The sequence below is a fragment of the Globicephala melas genome, chromosome 3, assembly GCF_963455315.2.
Source record: "Globicephala melas chromosome 3, mGloMel1.2, whole genome shotgun sequence".
Taxonomy (NCBI): Eukaryota; Metazoa; Chordata; class Mammalia; order Artiodactyla; family Delphinidae; genus Globicephala; species Globicephala melas.
Genome location: NC_083316.1, coordinates 66,475,929 through 66,499,677, shown reverse-complemented (window position 1 = coordinate 66,499,677; position 23,749 = coordinate 66,475,929). Strand labels below are relative to the sequence as shown.

At 34.8% G+C, this 23,749-nt stretch overlaps 1 protein-coding gene across 2 annotated transcripts in view; it reads left to right on the top strand.

The window, feature by feature from the left end:
- The window catches only part of EDIL3 (EGF like repeats and discoidin domains 3), a 430,500-nt gene that overhangs the window by 374,034 nt on the left and 32,717 nt on the right, over positions 1-23,749 (top strand). For both annotated transcript variants that reach the window (XM_060295985.2, XM_060295984.1), the window contains one exon: positions 11,239-11,394. In XM_060295985.2, the coding sequence (XP_060151968.1) occupies positions 11,239-11,394 (156 nt within the window). The remainder of the gene's footprint in view (positions 1-11,238; positions 11,395-23,749) is intronic.

The following is a 23,749-nucleotide window of genomic DNA, read 5'->3' as shown; positions in this document are numbered from 1 at the left end:
GTATATTTTCGAAATTAATCCCTTGTTGGGTGCATCGTTTGCAAGTATTTTTCTCCCATTCCGTAGGTTGTCTTTTTGTTTTATTTGTGGTTTCTTTTTCTGTGCAAAAGCTTTCAAGTTCAATTAGGTCCCTTTTGCTTATTTTTGCTTTTATTTCCTTTACTCTAGGAGAGGGATCCAAGAAACTGTTGCTGTGATTTATGTCAAAGACTGTTCTTCCTATGTTTTCCTCTAGGAGTTTAATAGTATCCAGTCTTACATGTAGGTCTTTAGTCCATTTTGAGTTGATTTTTGCATGGGATTTTAGAGAATGTTCTAATTTCATTCTTTTACAAGTAGCTGTCCAGTTTTCCCAGACTGCTTATTGAAGAGACTGTCCTTTCTCCATTGTATATTCTTGCCTCCTTTGTCATAGGTTAATTGACCACAATTGATCATAAGTGCATGGGTTTATTTCTGGGCTCTCTATCCTGTTCTATTGATCTATGTGTCTGTTTTTGTGCCAGTACCATACTGTTTTGATCACTGTAGCTTTGTAGTATAATCTGAAATCAGGGTGCATAATTCCTCCAGCTCTGTTCTTCCTTCTCAAGATTGTTTTGGCTATTTGGGGTCATTTGTGTTTCCATACAACTTTTAAAATTATTTGTTCTAGTTCTGTGAAAAATGCAGTTGGTAATTTGATAGAGATTACATTAAATTTGTAGATTGCCTTGGGTACTATGGTCATTTTGGCAATATTGATTCTTCCAATCAAGAACATGGTATATCTTTAAACCTGTTTGTGTGGTCTTCAATTTCTTTGTTTTTATCTTTTAAATTTCTTTGAGATTTAGTGAGAAAATCATCATAGTTGGACTTTCATTTAGAACTATTTTTACATAGAGAGTTTTAGTGAAGCCTGAATGAATTTTCTCAAACCTTTTTGTGAGAACTACATTTGAAAGGTTCCTCTAGAGCTGCAAAAGCAGACCTGATTTTAAATGTTCCTATGTTGAGCTTACGAGGAAATCACTTACATTATTTTATTACATTCAACTTCTCAATTTTGACTGCCACAACCTTTGATTCCCTTACCATCATCCATACAGTATGCATACAAATATAAGCCAGTCGGTGACTTTCCAGGCTCTGGGCAGAGTTTCCTGTAACTACAGTGTGAGGATTCCAACATCTGAATCAGAACAGGGGTGGCCAAGACCCAGAGGCTGCCCTGTCGACCGAGGGACCTGAGGTCACTTTACCACAGCCAGAGACTGCAAGCTGTGGTCAGCACTCTACTTCCCAATGTCCCATCACACCCATTTACCCCATAATGCAAACCTGGAAAAGTGGAATAGAGTACATGTTGGCTACATGTTAGCTCACTGAATCCTAAAATATGAAGCCATTCATTCATTATATACTTATTGAAATACCTTGTGTATGCCAGGTGCACAGTGAACAACAGAGACAAAGTTGCCTGCCACTGTGATTTTACTTGTGATAGGAGAATGCTTTGGATTTTGTATTATCAGGAAAATAGGTTATCCTTCCTGTATGTAGAGGATAAACAGCAAGAGTAGGAGAGGTTCATCCTGCAGACCAGCTAAGCTATACTGCCTAAATGTCTGCTAGACCTTGTTAATAAGACCTTTGGCAGTGTTTATATCTGAAGGTCAGTAAGAATTCATAAAACAGCCTGATATATGGTGAGAGACAATGGGGAATGCTTATGACCAGTGTGCTGCCAAACACCAGGACTATTCTGTCTCTGTTCAAGTAAGGGAAAATAATACAAGATTATATCGGGCTTATTTTTTAATATGCAGAACAAGAAAAGGATAGAAATTACTCAAAAGCTATGATGAAAACTGTAAAAGTAGAAAATTTTTTACAGAAACAAATTATTAGTAGAATATATATAAAGATATTTTTTCCTTGAGTAATAGAATGAGACCAAAGTTGAGATGATGAGGGAGGGATCTTAAATTATGTATTTCAAGGAAATTAAAAAAATTAGCAGTGGAAATTCCATTATCAAAAATAAAATGCAGGGCTTCCCTGGTGGCGCAGTGGTCGAGAGTCCGCCTGCCGATGCAGGGGACACGGGTTTGTGCCCCGGTCCGGGAAGATCCCACATGCTGCGGAGCGGCTAGGCCCGTGAGCCATGGCCGCGGAGCCTGTGCTCTGCAACGGGAGAGGCCGCAACAGTGAGAGGCCCGTGTACCACAAAAAAAAATAAAATAAAATGCAGGGCTTCCCCGGTGGTGCAGTGGTTAAGAATCCGCCTGCCAATGAAGGGGACACGGGTTCAAGCCCTGGTCCAGGAAGATCCCACATGTCGCGGAGCAACTAAGCCCATGCGCTACAACTACTGAGCCTGCACTCTAGAGCCTGTGAGCCACAACTACTGAGCCCGTGTGCCTAGAGCCTGAGCTCAGCAGCAAGAGAAGCCACAGCAATGAGAAGCCAATGCACTGCAACAAACAGTAGCCCCCGCTCACTGCAACTAGAGGAAACCATGTGCAGCAATGAAGACCCAATGCAGCCAAAAATAAATAAATAAATTTATTTTTTTTAAATCCATAATATTGAGGATAAAGTGAAGAAACTCTGAAAATACAAAGGAGAATAATATTTTTAAATGATGAGTGAGAAAATATTATAAATAGGAAAAATTAGAAGTAAAGAGCTAGTCTTTGGATAATTGACCTTCTAGTGGGAGACACTAAAAGAAGCAGAAGCAACATTTTAAAATATAAGACCAGAAAACCTTTGAGCACACTTCCCTGTATCTGTGAGACTGTTACACAGCCATTACAAAGTATTATTATTTAGATATAAAAATATACACATGCAAATTATAAAACCACATTCATACTGTGAGCTTATTTTCATGAAGATAGATATATGGGAATAGGAAATGTCTGCAAATATGAATATTAAGAGGTCAACAAGAATTAACTCTAGATAATAGAGTTTTGGTTATTTTATCTGGATTTCTTGTATCTCTTCATGCCATCTGAAATAATCACAACTGTTTATTACTTTTATGTTTAGGCAATAAACCTATTTTCCATATTCTCTGACCAAATTCTATTAATTTATCCTATGTATTGGGTTAGCCAAAAAGTTCATTTGGATTTTTCCATAAGATGTTATGGAAAAACCCAAACGAACTTTTTGCCCAACCCAATAAATGAGATTATGTGGCCAAATGAAAGGACTAGGATTTTATGAAAGTTTTAATTTTAATTAAAATTTAAGGATACAGGGAGGAACAAATGTTTTACAGTAAATAAATGATTGTGATAAACTCTTGAAATGACTTGTTAGGATAAAAAAAAAGTCTTAAAAATAGTTTATTGACTTAGAGAATTACTAGTGAAATATTAAGAAAAAAAAGGAATAAATTGACCTGCAAATGTGGACTAAAGTGCAACCAACACCTGGTAACCAATAATATTGTTCAAATGCCAAATATAACAAATTTGTCTAAAATATCCACATTTAAGGGGTATGAAAATCATTGATTGTATCTGATGGTAAGACAGAGCTGTTTTTTAATATTCTCTGTATTTCTCAATTTTTATTCTTAGCATGTATTTTATATTGAGAAAGATTATTAAAATAACAATATTAAATATAAAATATTCATAATTATGCTGCATCCCATCCTTAGTTAAGATAAGCAGTTGAACTACCTGCATGACTCTAAACAAACTCTTTTAAAAAGTTCATAGTCATGAGCTGACAGCAATCATGGGGTGCAGCTCAGATTGACATATGCAGTTGTTTATGTTATAATTGTAGATAATTGTTAAATATGGAATGATCTCAATTTTGAATCCAGGGCAGATGATTCCTGGATATTTGGAATGTCTACAATATGTCTGATATGCTGCAAAACACGCTCCTGAGCATAAAAAGTTTGTTCATGGCATCAAACATGTATCATGCTTGGTTTTACATGTAAAAGGCACACTAGAAAACATCAATAAAACAGAACATTCCCTCTCTCTTTGAAAGGTTATTTTATAGTATATATTTTTTGTACTAGTGTTTATAATTTTAAAATGCAATATGGGAAAAGCAATTGCTTTATTAAATGTTTTTTTAAATATTATTGGAAACTAAAACTGTTTTTAGTAAGAGGAGGAATGCAATCATGGGTGCTGGAATGAGTATTCCAGGCCTCGATAGTATTTTAAGGATTCTAAAACCATAACCTTAGAGCTACTAAATTGTATGAGATACAAGGACTGGATAATATTTCATCATAAGTTGATCACATTGACTAGTTAGCCTGCAAATATGGAGTAAAAGTGTTACCAGTATCTGATAACCATAAATGTTGTCCAAATGTCAAGTATAGTTAATTACAGGCATACCTTGGAGATATTGTGGGATCAATTCCAGACCTGTGCAATAAAGCAAGTCACGTGAATTTTTCTGTTTTCCAGTGCATATAAAAGTTATGTTTATATACTGTAGTCTATTAAGCGTGTGATGGCATTATGTCTAAAAATATAACATGACATACCTTAGTTAAAAAATATTACTAAAAAATACTCATCTTCTGAGACTTTAGTGAGTCATAATAGTAACATCAAAGATCACTGATCACAGATCACCATAACAAATATAACAATGAAAAGTTTGAAATATTGCAAGTACCAAAATGTGACACAGAAACACAAAGTGAGCAAGTGCCGTTGGAGAAATGGTGCGATAGACTTGCTCAACACAGGGTTACCACAAACCTTCAGTACATAAGAAACGCAATATTTGGGAAATGCAATAAAACAAAGTATGCCTTTATGTGCTTTAAATGTAGCTACGATTATATAGAATTTTTTTCATGTAATGTTAAGGTAAAAACTTCTATATTGAAACCAAAAAGTCTAAATATTTTGCCTATAATTTAATTATTAAATATAGATAATTATATTAGCTTCAAAGTTATTTCCGCTTAATGAGTTAATTTTACAAAGCTCCTTGAAGTTATAAAATATATAATCCAAAATAACTGATATAACATAAAAGCAAAAACTAGAGCATTGTAGATGCAGCAGAGCACCATATTTCTGTGATAAATCTCTTTGGTCTTTTTGTTCACTTTTTTTAAAAACCTATTTATTTCACTTTTCATTTATTTCACCCTTTTAAGAACATCTCCATGAAAATCAGCAGACTTTCCTTGGTCTGCCTTGTCTCCTCCCAGGGAGCCATCTGTCAGGGTGTTATGCAGATAATCTGAAATGTAGTTCATCTTGACCTTTTTCAAACAAATGCTCTTAGTTTTTCTACACTGTTTTTCTAAGCTAGACACTCTAAAAATATGTATGCTTTGCTAAAACATTGTAGGATGTTTTACAACAAAATAAAGGTATATTCCTACATAACACTCATGTAATACTTTTTTCTTTACTTATATATCATTTAAGCCTCTTTCTATATAGATCCTTCTTTTTTCACTCTTACAATTAAAGGAAAACAAATCACCCACTATAATTTGGAGTCTAATTTTCTCTTAATATTTTTTAATTTAATTTTTATTTTATATTGTAGTATAGTTGATTTACAATGGTGTGTTAGTTTCAGGTGTACCACAAAGTGATTCAGTTATAAATATACATATATCCATTCTTTCCCAGATTCGTTGCCTATATAGGTTTTTACAGAATATTGAGTAGAGTTCCCTGTGCTATATAGTAGGTCCTTGCTGATTATCTATTTTATATATAGTAGTGTGTATATGTTAATCCCAAACTCCTACTTTATCCCTCCCCCCACCTTTCTGCTTTGATAACCATAAGTTTGTTTTGAAGTCTGTGAGTCTGTTTGTTTCATAAATAAGTTCCTTTGTATCATTTCTTTTGGATTTCACATATAAGTGATATCATAAGATATTTGTCTTTGTCTGACTTACTCCATTTAGTATGATAATCTCCAGGTCCATCCATGTTACTGCAAATGGCATTATTTCACTCTTTTTTATGGTTGAGTAATATTCCATTGTATATATGTACCACATCTTTATTCATTTCTCTATCAGTGGACATTTATGTTGCTTCCATGTCTTGGCTATTTTAAATAATGCTGCCCTGAACATTGGGGTGCATGTATCTTTTCAAATTGGAGTTTTCTCCAGATATACCCAGGAGTGGGATTGATGGATCATATGGTAACTCTATTTTCAGTTTTTTAAGGAACACTCAATACTGTTCTCCATAGTGACTGTACCAATTTACATTCCCACCAACAGTGTAGGATGTTTCCTTTTTCTCCAAACCCTGTCCAGCATTTATTATTTGAAGACATTTTGATGATGGGCATTCTGACCAATGTGAGGTGATACCTCATTGTATTTTTGATTCACATCTCTCTGACAATTAGCGATGTTGAGCGTCTTTTCATGTGCTTTTTGGCCATCTGTATGTCTTCTTTGGAGAAATGTCTATTTAGCTCTTCTGCCCATTGTTTTGACTTGGTGTTTGTTGTTTTGATATTGAACTGCATGAGCTGTTTATATATTTTGGAGATTAAGCACTTTTTGGTCGCATCATTTGCAAATATTTTCTCCCATTCTGTGGGTTGTCCTTTCATTTTGTTTATGGTTTCCTTTGGTGTGCAAAAGCTTTTAAGTTTAATTAGGTCCCATTTGTTTATTTTTGTTTTTATTTTCATACTCTAGGAAACGGATCAAAGAAGATATTGCTGCAATTTATTTCAAAGAGTGTTCTGCCTGTGTTTTCCTCTAAGAATTTTGTAGTATCCACTTTTACATTTAGGTCTTTAATCCATTTTGAGTTTATTTTTGTGTAAGGTGTTAGAGAATATTCTAATTTCATTCTTTTACATGTAGCTGTCCAGTTTCCCCAGCACCACTTATTGAAGAGACTGTCTCTGCTCCATTGTATATTCTTGCCTCCTTTGTTGTAGATTAATTGACCATAGGTGCCTGGGTTTATTTCTGGGCCTTCTATCCTGTTCCATTGATCTATATTTCTCTTTCTCTGCCAGTACCACACTGTTTTGATGACTGTAGCTTTGTAGTATAGTCTGAAGTCAGGGAGCCTGATTACTCCAGCTCCATTTTTCTTTCTTAGGATTGCTTTGGCTATATGGGCTCTTTTCTGTTTCCACACAAAATTTTTTGGTCTAAGTCTGTGAAAGATGCCATTGGTAATTTGATAGGGATTGCATTGCATATGTAGATTTTATTGGGGAGTAGAGTCATTTTCACAATATTGATTCTTCCAATCCAAGAACATGGTATATCTTTTCATCTGTTTGTGTCATCTTCAATTTCTTTCATCAGCATCTTATAGTTTTCAGAGTACAGGTCTTTTACCTCCTTAAGTAGGTTTATTCCTAAGTATTTTATTCTTTTTGATGTGATGGTAAATGGGATTGTTTCCTTAATTTCTCTTTCTGATCTTTGGTTGTTAGTATATAGAAATGCAACAAATTTCTGTGTATTACTTTTGTATCCTGCAACTTTACTTAGTTCATTGATGGGCTCTAGTAGTTTTCTGATAGCATCTTTAGGATTTTCCATGTATACTATCATGTCATCTGCAAAGAGTGAGACCATTTCCCTCTTGTAATATAATCTTAATATTTAAATAGAGATGCACAACATTCCATAAAATTAATTATATTCTTAATTAACCATTTCATGCATAAATGTGAATTTTACTCAATATTTTCTCTACTTTCAGTAAAGATGAAATGACTGACTTTGTATACATCCTGAGAAGGTGGCCAAAATATGCTATGATCAAGAAGTTGCTTCTAGGACAATCTGGCCACCCGATTTCCCTGTTTCCATATTTATGTTTCTAAAAGATACTCTGAGACCAATATTAGATTCTTCCCCCAGATTTATTTATTGTTTTATTGTTAACAGAGTTTTAATACTCCTATATATTGTTTTACACACTTATATATTAACTCATCTTATCCTCATAATATCCTTAAAATCCTAATAAAGGGACTATTCTTATTTTTTCAAATGAGGATATTGAGCTGTAGAGAGGTAAAGTAGCTTGCCCAAAGGCATATAGCTAGTAAGGGTAAAGCCAGTTTGTGAACCCAGACCATTCAGCTCTACTAGAATAGGCTGGCTTTCACAATCACATTCCTGAAGATTGGAGAGGATTTTTAACTAGTTGCCTTCCCAATAAAAATTGTTGGTACAACTATGATGATGTTTCCTTAACCAGTAATGCCACGTAGAAAAACAAGAGGAAAGCAGCTAGCATTTTCTGCTGTGATACACTGCAGCATCCTTAGCCACGGGTTGGTTTTGTCTGCAGAACATACTTCGGAAGTAGCTCCAGCTTAATCCAGAAAAACCTTTATTGAGGGCAGTTACATGTTGGGTACTTTTAATACAGATCCTGACATGAAGTGCAGTGCATTAAGCCAAATGTCTACCCATGTCCCAGCTTAGTGCCCTAAATAACCTGCTCTATCTGAGCCAAACCTTGGGATGTGAGGGTCTAAAATAGCAGAATCATATTTGCAGTATAACTTTAACTCAGAAAATCTGCAAGAGGACAGAGTGGTCCTGGGCCAGGGGTAGGCATAGGTCCAGAAGAGTGGGCTTTTCTGGGATCATCCTGCATGATGAACATGAGAGTGATGTGTCCTTCCAGTGTGTTGCAGAGTGAGATCTGTACATCCCTGTTGTAACAACCTCATGTTAAGTGTGGGATGCTGATTATTTTTATACTGAAAGAAGGCTTGCTTAGGCCTGGTGTTCTAAGTTTATAATGTAGCAAATTTTAGGACCAAATCCAGCTTGAAACAGATTGCTGACTATTTAAATCAAGGAGTTGACTTAACTGGAACAAAAAAGAAAAACATTTCTGGATCAAAAAAAAAAGCTGGAGAATGGGAGCTGTTAAAGTGGGAGAAAAACAGATCTGTTAGAAAGAGCCAAGACACACAACTTAAGGAGAAAACATCTCCACCCAGCAGGAAACCCTGACTTTAAGAAATGCCACTGAAAGAGAGATGCTCCAAGGCTCCTCACTGCATCATCTTAGCTTAGGACTCATAGACGTTTAGGCACTGAAGAATCCACTGGAGGTATTCTTGGTGTCAGTTTGAGTGCCTGTATGTTTACAGCCTTGATGACAACACAGTGACTCAGAGTACTGTAAGACTTTTTTTCCATTTATTGAGTGTCAGCAACATTAAGAGCACTTTGAAGACCAGTGGCTAGGCCTAGACGTTTCTGCACAATTAGACTTGGATTTAGTACAGCAACAGCAATCCATATTTTTAAGCCCAGACAGCTAAAGAACAGAGAGGAAATTCATGTTTAAAGACAGGGCTCTCATAATACTGTAAAGCCTGGATTGCTTTTGTTTGGAGCTTACAGTGGCTATACATTTGATGAGTGTGGTGAGAAAGCTTTGAGATTCTTCAGAAATTTCTGAAATAGTCACAAAGAATGGGAAGAAATCATTGAGTGAGAATCCATATGCGGAACTTTGAATCAGAAAGACATGGATTTGAATCTGGGATCCTCCCTTTACTGACTATTGATCTTTGTGTTACATGTCATGTTATGTTACCTCCCTAGCAACTGTTCCCTCTAAAGTGGAGATGATATCCTACCAGAAAAGAGTATTAAGAGGAGTCACTGAAGACATACCACAAAGCATTTAGCATTATGTGAGGCAGCAACAGTTTCCTTCCCAGGATATCATAATTTTGCCATCCTGCATTGCCGCTGGACACGCAAGATATTTTAAGTGACATAATACGTGTTTGGAAAGTAGTAACAACACTATATTTTTATAATTTTTTATAAACTTTCTACAATGTTTTAATAAAGCATTAAGGGTGGTTTTCTGTCTTAATCCATTGTCCAGCTTGAGCCTAATGTCTTTGATGAATGTTACAAAAAGAGGGCAAAAAGCCCATGTGAATTTTTTAAGAAATATAATCCTATGCCATGAAACATTGGGAACTTTTTCATATCTTTATTGATGAGCACCTTTGTCACTTAATATGGTCTATTCAATGCAGTCTCCCTAGACCCCTCTTCTCATTGATGGCCTGCATCTGACCCATGACTGTCTATTTGTAGCTACAAACATCTCTCAGGATGGAGAACCTGAAATAGAAACAAAAGGTCATAGTGGTTGAAAGCCACTAAGGTCACACATGAGATCATGACAGTTGAAGATGATAAGATCAAGGATGTAGCAGTGCACTTAGTCATAGGAAGTAGGAAGAAGTAGGTGGCTATTGTGGGAGGAGAGAGGAAGCTATAGATCAAGGAACATTAGTACAACAAATGGTAAAGGTCTTAATAAGAATTGTCCACATGGAAAACAAAGTTTCCTATAATTTTTCTTTTAATTAGCATCATAAGATATAAGAAAAGATGCATGAGTTAGAGAACAAAGAGGGGAAATACTAAACTATTCAATGTTATGTATTCTTCTTTGATGAAAATCATTCCTATATTTTGCATTTCAGTGTTGCAGTTGATGAATTTAATGCTTACTAAATCACTGTGGGTCTTACGCCCTTTAATATATATATTGCAACAATGAGCACATTGTGAGCACAGATCCCACAAGTCATGGATGCATATTTTAATTCTCTCTCATTTTTAAAGAATACTTGACTTCCTCCTCTACAGTTTTAGGGTTGTAGTTTTCTGAAAGATGATTTTCATTGGCCAATGATTACTATTACTCAATTATATATAAATGAACTGATTAAAATTCATGGAAACAGGGTTGACTTTTTAATGCTTAATTAGGAAACATCAAATTTTTTTGTTCCTGATATGTACACAGCTATAATTTTTATTACTATAAAATTGACCAATAAAGTCAGAAAATTAATTTATAAGCACAGACTCTGGGAGATGATGATCAGTCTCAAGAAGATCAGCCTTGCCAGTTCTGTACTATCTCAATTACACAAAAACCACATGCTAGATGAGTCAGTTTAATATAAAATTGATTGGTAGACTGAAAAGACCGCCACTTTATTTTAAAATGCTCAAAATGGTTGTTCAGATTTTCAGCCAGGTTTGCCCAGTGGCATAATCAAAATCACAAGCCAATAATAGACTCAGTCTTCTATTTCAAAATACAAATAATCAAGTGGGTTTTTGGCTTTAGCATATGTATTTCTTAATCTCCTGAGTTCAAAAGAATTGCAAATTTATAATGGACTCTATCGTGGCATTTGAATTATGTCTTTTCCTTTTTGTAGGTGGATCTTCTGGTCCCTACCAAAGTGACTGGCATTATTACACAAGGAGCTAAAGATTTTGGTCATGTGCAGTTTGTAGGCTCCTACAAACTAGCTTACAGCAATGATGGGGAACACTGGAGAGTATACCAGGATGAAAAGCAAAGAAAAGATAAGGTAAGTCATTCTGGTGGTTTGATGACATACAGAAGTAGAGGATCAAATTGTTTAACATTTTTTATTCCTTGATTATTTTGATAATTAGGAATTGTAGAATTATAATTAAAGAAGTGAACAGATTTGGTGATTATATTAGTTCATTGAAATTAAAATAGGGATGTTTCTTAGCTCAGTTTCCTTGATTGTGTTTTAATTCATGGATTAATGAATTTGACCTGTAAAATCTCTGTTTTAATATTATAATGATCAGTATATATTGATGCACTTAACCTTCTGCACCATACGATCTCTAATTGTTTTCCTAAAAGTTCTTACTATGTTGAACATCTTTGTATCTACTGGTAGCTACTGGTCTGAATGTCTGTGGGATTCTGGAGAATGAAAGTGTTCAAGGGTAATATCAATAACTAATTGGATCAGATGTTAAAATATGGCCTTAGATTAATGAAATTGAATTTGTTGCTTAGCCTCTATGCAAGGAACTGTACCTTTCTGAAGACATCAGTAGAAACGTAATCTCTTATTTCAGTGATTTGGGGGAAAATATAATACACCTTCATACATGTTAAGCATTTCTGAGTTAATAATGATTTTTCCATTTTATGTAATGCCTTTATTTCCTTACTGTTGTTGTATTATTAACCAATAGAAAGGTTGGGAATATCTTTCTTTCTTCAAGTATGCAAGGTAGAGAATTTAATTTTCCCAGAAATACCGAGACTGGAGTGACTATTTCAATGAGACTATAAAGTATGATTTCAGTTCACACAAAATTTATTTTAGGGGAGATGTGTTTTAGGTTAAGATTACAAAACCACAACTCTTTAACTTTTAATGTCTCAGAATATGCCCATTTAGCATCTCAGGACAGACATATTCACTTAACATCTCAGAACACACACACATTTTGCGTTTTAACATCTCAGAAATTGGTGTATCTCAATGTCACAATCTAATAGCCCTTACTATTTTCTAGAAGAATGTAAAATAATGGCATGTTTTATAATCAGTGGCTTCTTAGATTGAATGAATATTGGGTATTTTGTAACAATGTCTTCAAATTTTTTTAGCTGTAGACAAGTATCTGCTATGATTTATAGCAAATAACTATTTCAGTTCTTGTTTTCACCTTTTACAGTAGGCATTTTGATGTGTAAAGAATGCAAATATATTCCATAAGATGAAATTTTCTAAACTTCATAAATTATACAGTTCTTGAAATTAATTTTAAGATAAGTATTCTCATCTATAATCCATGTACAATATTCACTGAAAAGCACATTTGTAATATTTAAATCCTTATATAAGTTGATTTAGGGAAGAAGTGTAAACCATTGTGCTGGTGAAATACTTCTTGTCTCCATTTATATTAAGCATATGATTTAATGATTATTTGTGAATCATTTTTAAAATTTCCCTAATTGATAGACTGGACATTGTTATTTATGCATTTTATTTCATTATCTCAGTCTGAAATGTACATAAAACCTTTGTGTCAAGTTGGCCAAGTGATTAGATAGTGTTGTTCAGGTTTTCTATATCCTCCCTGATTTTCCAGTTACTTGTACTAAAAATTCCAGAGAGAGCAATGTGGAAATCTCCAACTCTAACCATTGATTTCTCTATTTCTCCTGGCAGTTATTGGTATTTGCTTCATGTATTTTGAAAGTCTGTTGAAAGACATATGAATGATTAGGGTTGTAATGTCCTCTTAATCAAAAAACTCTTTTATCATTAGAAAATGACCTTCTTTATTCCTGGTGGTAGTTTTGCTCTGAAACCTACTTTGCTGCTATTCATAGAGGTACTCTAGATTTCTTTTGATTAGTACTACATTGGTATATGTTTTCTCCATCCTTTTACTTCTAACTATTTCTACTTTATATTTAAAATGCACTTTTTCTATGCAGCATATAGTTGTTTCCTTGTTTCCAATTCAACTATCTCTGCTTTTAACTGGAGCACTTAGACCATTTATATTTATATGAGTATTGAAGTAATTGGGTATAAATCTATCATCTTGCTATTTATTTGCTATATGTCTCACCTTTCCTTTCATTTTTTCCTATTTTCAGCCTTCTTTTGAATTAATTGAATTTTTTAGTTATTCCATTGTGCTTCATTTGTTGACTTACTTGCTATAACTTTTTTTTGTTATTTTAGTCACTGCTTTAGGTTTTATAATATACATTTTAAACTTATCGAGTCTACCTTCAAATTAATGTAGAGCCCCAGAAACATACCTCCATAAGCACAAGCAAAATAGATTATAGTTATAAATCCATGTACTTAAGAGCCACACTTACTATAACACATGATTTTGCCATTCCCGAAATAAGTCTTATTGTAAAGAAAGAAAAAAACTCCCACTAGGCAAGTTGGAAAGTCATGAGAGTAAACTGACACGTTCAGTGTAAAGGATGTAAGCCAGATTCCTCATGTGAGACAGTAAGTCATGTCATCTATCCAATGTAAAATTTCTGAAAAAATAAACCATTTTAGAATTATAAATATGACAGTTGGCTAAACTCAGTCAATATAACTGGTAGTTTTAAAATTAAATTTAGCCAGTCTGTTTTTAATATTATAATTAGTTTGGTACATTGAAGAAAAGCCTTAATAAGTTTACTATTTATTACCAAAGGAAACAACTAACACCAATAAACAATACATAGAATGCTGCAGTTGCTATTATAATAAAGAAATACTTTGAAGGAAATGCAGGACATAAACATCTCCATTCCTACAGAGAAGGGAATTTTATAAAATAAATGAGAAAATGGATTCCATGAGTTCTTTCAGCAGTTGGAAATACAGGCATTTTACACACACACACACACACACACACACACGTATATACACATATATATCCCAATCAAAATATATGTTTATAAATATGCACAAGTAATTATTGTGCTTTGTTGTTATTACTATTATTACTAGGAATTTAGGTATAATTTCATATATTCTTTATAGAAGTGCTCTTCTTTCGAGAAGTCCTACACAACTCATTGATTAATTTTTCTAAAGTTGAATAAGCCATCTTCTATTCATTCTTAGTATCATTTGTGTCTTGTTTTCCATGGTTGCTTTCCACAAGGGAAAAAAAGTCTTCAATATTTAAAAGTGTAATTCAACTACAAGCTTTCATGGAAATAAATATAATAAATGAATTGAGTGTTTCAGGGCAAAATGTATGCCTGTGAGATGTTTCATATATGCAAATTTCAAAATGAAATATTTACAAAGTTTTCTTTTCTTTCATTTTTTTTTTAAACACCCAATGTCCTCCAAATGCCCTTTGGAGCTTTCTGTTTTTGATTGAGCATCCAGTTAAGATTCACGTGATGTATTTATCATATCTCTTTAGTCTCCTTTAGAGTAATTCTCTTGTCATTTTTTTCTTCCAAAGCATGGACATTTTTAAGAGTCTAGGCCAGATGTCTTGCACAGGTCTCACAGCGTGGTTTCATCTGTTTCCTCATGATTTTTTTTTTTCTCTGAATTTTATTTTATTTATTTTTTATACAGCAGGCTCTTATTAGTTATCTATTTATACATAATTAGTGTATATATGTCCAGTGCATCCCACCACAACCCCCACCCCCCCACCACTTTCCCCCTTGGTGCCCATATATTTGTCCTCTACAACTGCGTCTCCATTTCTGCCTTGCAAACTGGTTCATCTGTATTATTTTTCTAGATTCCACATATATGCGTTAACATACATTTGTTTTTCTCTTTCTGACTTACTTCACTCTGTATGACAGTCTCCATCCACCTCTCTACAAATGACCCAATTTCGTTCCTTTTTATGGCCGAGTAATATTCCATTGTATATATGTACCACGCCTTCTTTATCCATTTGTCTGTCGATGGGCATTTTGGTTGTTTCCACGACCTGGCTATTGTAAATAGTGCTGCAGTGAACATAGGTGTGCATGTGTCATTTGGAATTATGGTTTTCTCTGGGTATATGCCCAGTAGTGGGATTGCTGGGTCATATGGTAATTCTATTTTTAGTTTTTTAAGGAATGTCCATACTGTTCTCCATAGTGGCTGTATCAATTTACATTCCCACCAACAGTGCAAGAGGGTTCCCTTTTCTCCACACCCTCTCCAGCATTTATTGTTTGTAGATTTTTTTGGTGATGCCCATTCTAACTGCTGTGAGGTGTTATGTCATTGCAGTTTTGATTTGCATTTCTCTAATAATTAGTGATGTTGAGCAGCTTTTCATGTGCCTCTTGACCATCTGTATGTCTTCCTTGGTGAAATGTCTATTTAGGTCTTCTCCCCATTTTTTGATTGGGTTTTTTGTCTGTTTAATATTGAGCTGCATGAGCTGTTTATATATTTGGGGATTAATCCTTTGCCCAGTGATTTGTTTGCAAATATTTTCTCGCATTCCGAGGGTTGTCTTTTTGTCTTGTTTATCGTCTCCTTTGCTGTGCAAAAGCTTTGAAGTTTCATTAGGTCCCATTTGTTTATTTTTGTTTTTATTTCCATTACTCTAGGAGTTGGATCAAAAAAGATCTTGCTGTGATTTATGTCATAGAGTGTTCTTCCTATGTTTTCCTCTAAGAGTTTTATGGTGTCGGGTCTTACATTTAGGTCTGTAATCCATTTTGAGTTTATTTTTGTGTATGGTGTTAGGGAGTGTTCTAATTTCATTCTTTTACATGTAGCTGTCCAGTTTTCCCAGCACCACTTACTGAAGATGCTGTCTTTTCTCCATTGTATGTCCTTGCTTCCTTTGTCATAGATTAATTGACCATAGATGTGTGGGTTTATCTCTGGGCTTTCTTTCCTGTTGCATTGATCTATATTTCTGTTTATGTGCCAGTACCATATTGTCTTGATGACTGTAGCTTTGTAGTATAGTCTGAAGTCGGGGAGTCTGATTCCTCCAGCTCTGTTTTTTTCCCTCAAGATTGCTTTGGCTATTTGGGGTCTTTTGTGTCTCCATACAAACTTTAAATTTTTTGCTTCTAGTTCTATAAAAGCTGCCATTGGTAATTTGATAGGGATTGCATTGAATCTGCAATCTGATTGCTTTGGGTAGTATAGTAATATTTCACAATATTTTCCAATCCAAGAACATGATATATCCCTCCATCTGTGTCATCTTTGATTTCTTTCATCAGTGTCTTATAGTTTTCTGAGTACAGGTCTTTTACCTCCTTAGGTAGGTTTATTCCTAGGTATTTTATTCTTTTTGTTGCAATGGTGAATGGGATTGTTTCCTTAATTTCTCTTTGTAATCTTTCATTGTTAGTGTATAGGAATGCAAGAGATTTCCGTGCATTCATTTTGTATCCTGCAACTTTACCAGATTCATTGATTAGCTCTAGTAGTTTTCTGGTGGCATCTTTAGGATTCTCTATGTATAGTATCATGTCATCTGCAAACGCTGACAGTTTTACTTCTTCTTTTCCAATTTGTATTCGTTTTATTTCTTTTTCTTCTCTGATTGCCATGGCTAGGACTTCCAAAACTATGTTGAATAATAGTGGTGAGAGTGGACATCCTTGTCTTGTTCCTGATCTTCAAGGGAATGCTTTCAGTTTTTCACCATTGAGAATGATGTTTGCTGTGGATTTGTTGTATATGGCCTTTATTATGTTGAGGTAGGTTCCCTCTGTGCCCACTTTCTGGAGAGTTTTTATCATAAATGGCTGTTGAATTTTGTCAAAAGCTTTTTCTTCATCTATTGAAAAAATCATAATTTTTTCTTCTTCAATGTGTTAATATGGTGTATCACATTGATTGATTTGCGTGTATTGAAGAATCCTTGCATCCCTGGGATAAATCCCACTTGATCATGATGTATGATCCTTTTAATGTGTTGTTGGATTCTGTTTGCTAGTATTTTGTTGAGGATTTTTGCATCTATATTCATCAGTGTTATTGGCCTGTAATTTTTTTTGTAGTATCTCTGTCTGGTTCTGGTATCAGGGTGATGGTGGCCTCATAGAATGAGCTTGGGATTGTTCCTTCCTCTGCAGGTTTTGGAAGAGTTTGAGAAGGATAGGTGTTAGCTCTTCTCTATATGTTTGATAGAATTCACCTGTGAAGCCATCTGGTCCTGGACTTTTGTTTGTTGGAAGATTTTTAATCACAGTTTCATTTTCGTTACTTGTGATTGGTCTGTTCATATTTTCTATTTCTTCCTGGTTCAGTCTTGTAAGGTTATACGTTTCTAAGAATTTGTCCGTTTCTTCCAGGTTGTCCATTTTATTGGCATATAGTTGCTTGTAGTAGTCTCTTATGATCCTTTGTATTTCTGCAGTGTCCATTGTAACTTCTCCTTTTCATTTCTAATTCTGATTTATGTTGATTTCTTGATGAGTCTGCCTAATGGTTTATCAATTTTATCTTCTCAAATAACCAGCTTTTAGTTTCATTGATCATTGCTATTGTTTCCTTCATTTCTTTTTCATTTATTTCTGATCTGAACTTTATGATTTCTTTCCTTCTGCTAACTTTGGGGGTTTTTTGTTCTTCTTTAATTGCTTTAGGTGTAAGGTTAGATTGTTATTTGAAATTTTTCTTGTTTCTTGAGGTATGGTTGTACTGCTATAAACTTCCCTCTTAGAACTGCTTTTGCTGCATCCCATAGGTTTTGGATCATCGTGTTTTCATTGTCATTTTTCTCTAAGTTGTTTTTGATTTCCTCTTTGATTTCTTCAGTGATCTCTTGGTTATTTAGTAATGTATTGTTTAGCTTCCATGTGTTTGTGTTTTTTACGTTTTTTTTTTTCCTGTAATTGATTTCTAATCTCATAGCTTTGTGGTCAGAAAAGATGCTTGATATGATTTCAATTTTCTTAAATTTTCTGAGGCTTGATTTGTGACCCAAGATGTGATCTGTCCTGGAGAATGTTCCACGTACACTTGAGAAGAAAGTGTAATCTGTTGTTTTCGAATGGAATGTCTTATAAATATCAATTAAATCTACCTGGTCTATTGTGTCATTTAAAGCTTGTGTTTCCTTATTAATTTTCTGTCTGGGTGATCTGTCCATCGGCGTAAGTGAGAGGTTAAAGTCCCTCACTATTATTGTGTTACTGTCAATTTCCTCTTTTATAGCTGTTAGCATTTGCCTTACGTATTGAGGTGCTCCTATGTTGAGTACATATATATTCATAATTGTTATATCTTCTTCTTGGATTGATCCCTTGATCCCTATGTTGTGTCCTTCCTTGTCTCTTGTAACAGTCTTTATCTTAAAGTCTATTTTGTCTGATATGAGTATTGTTACTCCAGCTTTCTTTTGATTTCCATTTGCCTGGAATATCTTTTTCCATCCCCTCACTTTCAGTCTGTATGTTTCCCTGGATCTGAAGTGGGTCTCTTGTAGACAGCATATAGATGGGTCTTGTTTTTGTAGCCATTCAGCAAGCCTGTTTCTTTTGGTTGGAGCATTTAATCCATTCAAATTTACGGTAATTATAGATATGTATGTTCCTATTACCATTTTCTTAATTGTTTCGGGTTTGTTTTTGTAGGTCCTTTTCTTCTCTTGTGTTTCCTAGAGAAGCTCATTTAGCATTTGTTGTAGAGCTGGTGCTAAATTCTCTTAGGTTTTGCTTGTCTGTAAAGCTTTTGATTTCTCTGTCAAATGTGAATGAGATCCTTGCCAGGTAGAGTAATCTTGGTTGTACGTTCTTCCCCTTCAACACTTTAAATATATCATACCACTCCCTTCTGGCTTGTAGAGTTTCTGCTGAGAAATCAGCTGTTAACCTTATGGGAGTTCCCTTATATGTTATTTGTCGTTTTTCCCTTGTTGCTTTTAATAATTTTTCTTTGTCTTTAATTTTTGTCAATTTGATTACTGTGTGTCTTGGCATGTTTCTCCTTGGGTTTATCCTGCCCAGGACTCTCTGAGCTTCCTGGACTTGGGTGGCAATTTTCCTTTCCATGTTAGGGAAATTTTTGACTATAATCTCTTCAAATATTTTCTTGGGTCCTTTCTCTCTCTCTTCTCCTTCTGGGACCCCTATAATGTGAATATTGTTGCATTTAATGTTGTGCCAGAGGTCTCTTTGGCTGTATTCATTTCTTTTCATTCTTTTTTCTTTATTCTGTTCCACGGCAGTGAATTCCACCATTCTGTCTTCTAGTTCTCTTATCCATTCTTCTGCCTCTGTTATTCTGCTATTGATTCCTTCTAGTGTATTTTTCATTTCAGTTATTGTATTGTTCATCTCTGTTTGTTTGTTCTTTAATTCTTCTAGGTGTTTGTTCTTTAATTCTTCTAGCTCTTTGTTAAACATTTCTTGCATCTTCTTGATCTTTGTCTCCATTCTTTTTCTGAGGTCCTGGATCATCTTCATTTTCATTATTCTGAATTCTTTTTCTGGAAGGTTGCCTATCTCCACTTCATTTAGTTGTTTTTCTGGGGTTTTATCTTGTTCCTTCACCTGGTACATAGTCCTCTGCCTTTTCATTTTGTCTCACTTTCTGTGAATGTGGTTTTCGTTCCACAGGCTGCAAAATTGTAGTTCTTCTTGCTTCTGCTGTCTGCCCTCTCACAGAGTTTTCTAACTGCTTTTTTATGCCTTTCTGTATTTATTGACTGCTTTAATTGTTTTAATTGATTTTGGGGTTATGGATGTGGAAGTCTAATGTATCAATAGATCCAGAAACAAGGTTAATGTCAAGAAAGCAATGACAGGGAAAAATTATATACATACATAGGAGTATCTAAACATATGTATGAATGCACATGTACATATGTGTGTGTGTATGTGTACATACACACCAGAAGTTACTTGCAGAAAAAAAGGTGCCTTGTTCTCTTCATTGAGATGTCACTTTCTCATTACTCTCTCCAAGCTTTCATAAGAATTGTAATTTACTTTAGTATTCTATTTTTGGACAAAATTCCACATTAATTATTTTGTTATTGAGCATGTGATGATACTGTCTGAATACAATCCCTGCATTCTTATTTTTCTCTTTCTAGTCTACAATATTTTCTAACATTTAACTAACTTTTATATTTCTCTACAACATGGATTCAGATACACTTTTATTTAAAAGCCAAATGTTCCTTTGCTCTCATGAAAGTGACATTTTATACTCTTCAAGCTGTTTCACTGTAGTTAGCAGGAAAATTGCAAAATTTGACAGACACTTTCTGCATTTACTTTTTAAGGTTAGAAGCCAAAGTAAAACAATAATAAATTTCAGGAAAAGTACTTATATGGAAAAATTAGAAATGAAAATAGGTTTTCTTAACCAGTATATTAGTCATAATGTCATGGTGTTTAAGTAAACCTGAGTTTACACCATGGGAGCTTTCTTCTTTGAGAAAAGAGAAAAAATGCTGGTAATAGTCTATTTTGTCTCTCCCCCTGAAATTACCCAGGTTTTTTAAAAGCATAAGTCAAAAAATTACAACTTTACTCTGGGTTTTCTGTAAAAGAAAATCCCAAACCCTGTTTCTTATTGGTTCTTAAAAAGATGAATTCCACATATTCATCAAGAACTATTCTGCAACATCTTGGAACTCTCTAATTCAGTGGTTACCAAAATTGTCTGATCGTAACAGACTCATGGGGGAGCTAGTTAAGAAATACAGGGACTTTCCTGGTGGTCCAGTGGTTGAGAATCTGCCTTCCAATGCAGGGAACACAGGTTTGATCCCTGGTTGGGGAACTAAGATCCCACATGCTGCAGGGCAACTAAGCCCATGTGCTGCAGTGAAAGATCCTGCATGCTTCAACTAAGACCCAATGCAGCCAAATAAATAAATAAATATTTAAAGAAAAAGAAAGAAAGAAATATAGATTTCTGGGCCCTGCTTCAGACTCTCTGGGGAGGAACTGGGAATTTAAATATTTATAGAAATCCCAGCTAATTTAAATAATAAGTAAGTGTGGGAAAGATGATTCTAATTGATAGCAAAACTCAAATTAAGCTTTTGAAACTAAAGGTAGTTTTGTATTTTTCTAGTGTGAGTGGAATTTATTATATTATAATTCTTCAGGACTTTGGTTGGCCTCTAATTTGTCAGTGGAAGTCAATATATGAATCAGTGTTTGCAAAAGTAAGTTTAGATTTTAATATGTTTGCCAATTCTCTTATGAACATCAGAAAGTAAACAGGTATTAGCTTTAAACAAATTTTAAATTTAAATAGATTTAAGTAGTTAGGAACACAGATTATGTGGGAAAGCATCTAGGAGAATGTGACATGTGTGTCCAGCAGTTGCTGTCTACTCTATGCTAGATGTATGGGGCAGGGGCAGTGGGGAGTCTGAATATGACATAGTGGCTCAAAGAACTCCCAGTCTAATAAGGAGCTCAGGAAAGGTGGAAAAACTGATTCAGTCAGCTTGTTTTGAAGAATCAAAATATCATCTACCCAATGTATCATTTGATAAAACAACTCTAGGAAAGAAGTCGCACATAGATGTCCATTTCAAAAAGTTCGTGACTCTCCAATAGAAAAAAAATAATTCCTGGTCCTTCTCTTCTTTTTTTTCTCAACATCAGTGTGAAAAAGAGAAACAGCAGCATAACAACCCTCATTAATAAAGCCTCCAAATCTGTACTGGAGGATATATTCAAATCCAAGAGTAATTACAGATGCCACAGGGCATGCTGTCCTTCCTGCTGATGCTAGCACTATCAGGTAGCTGAAATTAAATTTGAATTTTTAAAGCCTTAAAAGTCCAGCTTATCAGTGAAGCAGACATCAGTCCAGTCAGTAGTCAATACCCATACTGTTCTTTTGAAATTTGATCTGGATCAGAAATTTAGAACCTGAAGAATGCTCTAGGAAGTAAATAAATGGGATCCTCAGTGGCAATTGGTGAGGAGGATGCTAGGAGGGGAAAATGAAAGGGGGTGAATTAGTCTTTCAAGGAGGACCAGCCACATGTTTCTGAATAGCAAGATCAAGGACAGATCTCTCAATCTTGCATGGAGACCCTTAGTCTCATCCAGTCAGAGTCCTCTTGCTGTTTTCCAGTAAAGCAGGGAGGGAAAGAAAAGGAACTGCTTTTCTAAAAGCAATTTCCAAGAACTAATTGACTTTACACAAAACACTCAAATTCAAAAATAGCAAGTGAGTTGTGCCTCTATTTGCTAGAGATTTGTAATGTAGTCACAGTAGTGTACTTACTTAGGGATCTGGTGAGTGGCTTAATTGGAAGTTAAAGAAACAAGGATATAGTTTCAGCGTTGTCTAAAAATAAGGACTGTGTTATTTTAAAAAACGCCATCTGGTATCAACTGTTATTTACAATTTTATCTGCTTTCTTCGTTGTCGTAATTCAATATTACGGGACCTGACTAGGATACAGTTGGTGTAAAGAATACAAAATTGCCTATGTTCACATAAATGTGGGTGTTACTGGATTTTGGAATTTAGGACACCACCTGAAAATATTTCCATTTTGGCAGAATATAAAGTTCAATGGTGAGCTCATCCTTTTAAATTTTAAATTGTATGAAATAGCTCTGCCCAGGAGTAGATAGACAGAGGTAAATAGTTAACGTCACAATTCTATTTTTAATGCAATAAAAACTGCATGGAATTCAGGGATTAAAAGAAAATAAGTTCAGTTATTTCAATATATACACCAACTGCAAAATTCAAGGAAATACTGTAATTCCTTACATAGCTTTCATAATGCATGATCTTGCCAAAAATAGAATGGGATCCCTGTAAATTTTGCTAAGGCCTCTGACCAAGAAGGCTGCATCCAAAGAAATATTCCAGCAGAGAAGAATTGATTCATCAAATGTTGTTTGCAGACCTAGATCTGCCTGCTGGATCAGGAAAGAGCAGGCACATTGAACAAATTTAAATTCGGGAAGCAGCATATTGTCACCAGTGAGTACTGTGAAAGCAGTTGGTAAGGTGCACAAAGAACATAATGGGAACTCAGAGTCAGTTGTGAAGTGGGGGCTTTGGGTTGGGAACAAGGCAGAAGACTGGATGCAAATCTAGAGGCAAACAGGGCTGGATCAACTATAAGGAGACCTGTATTTCCATTTCCATGTTTAACATGACCTCCAAATAGCCTTCCTACCCAAAGATGTTTGTTCTTGAACCTAGGGTGAAGAAGGGTTTAAGAGCAGGAAAGGAAGAGGAACAGGAAATGGAGCTTATGGGATGGAGTTGAGCAGGGAGAGGGTTAGTATTTAACTTAAAGAACTACAAGTGTAGAATCAAGTAACTATCTGCATGCTTAGAAATAAAAGACAAGCTAGAGTGACAGACTAGCCACAGGAACCATCAGAAGCCAATGTATCTGAAGGAGCTCATTAATTTTAAAAAGACATTAGGTTTATTTGGAGACAGAATTAGAAACCTAGTTGCCTTTCTTCAA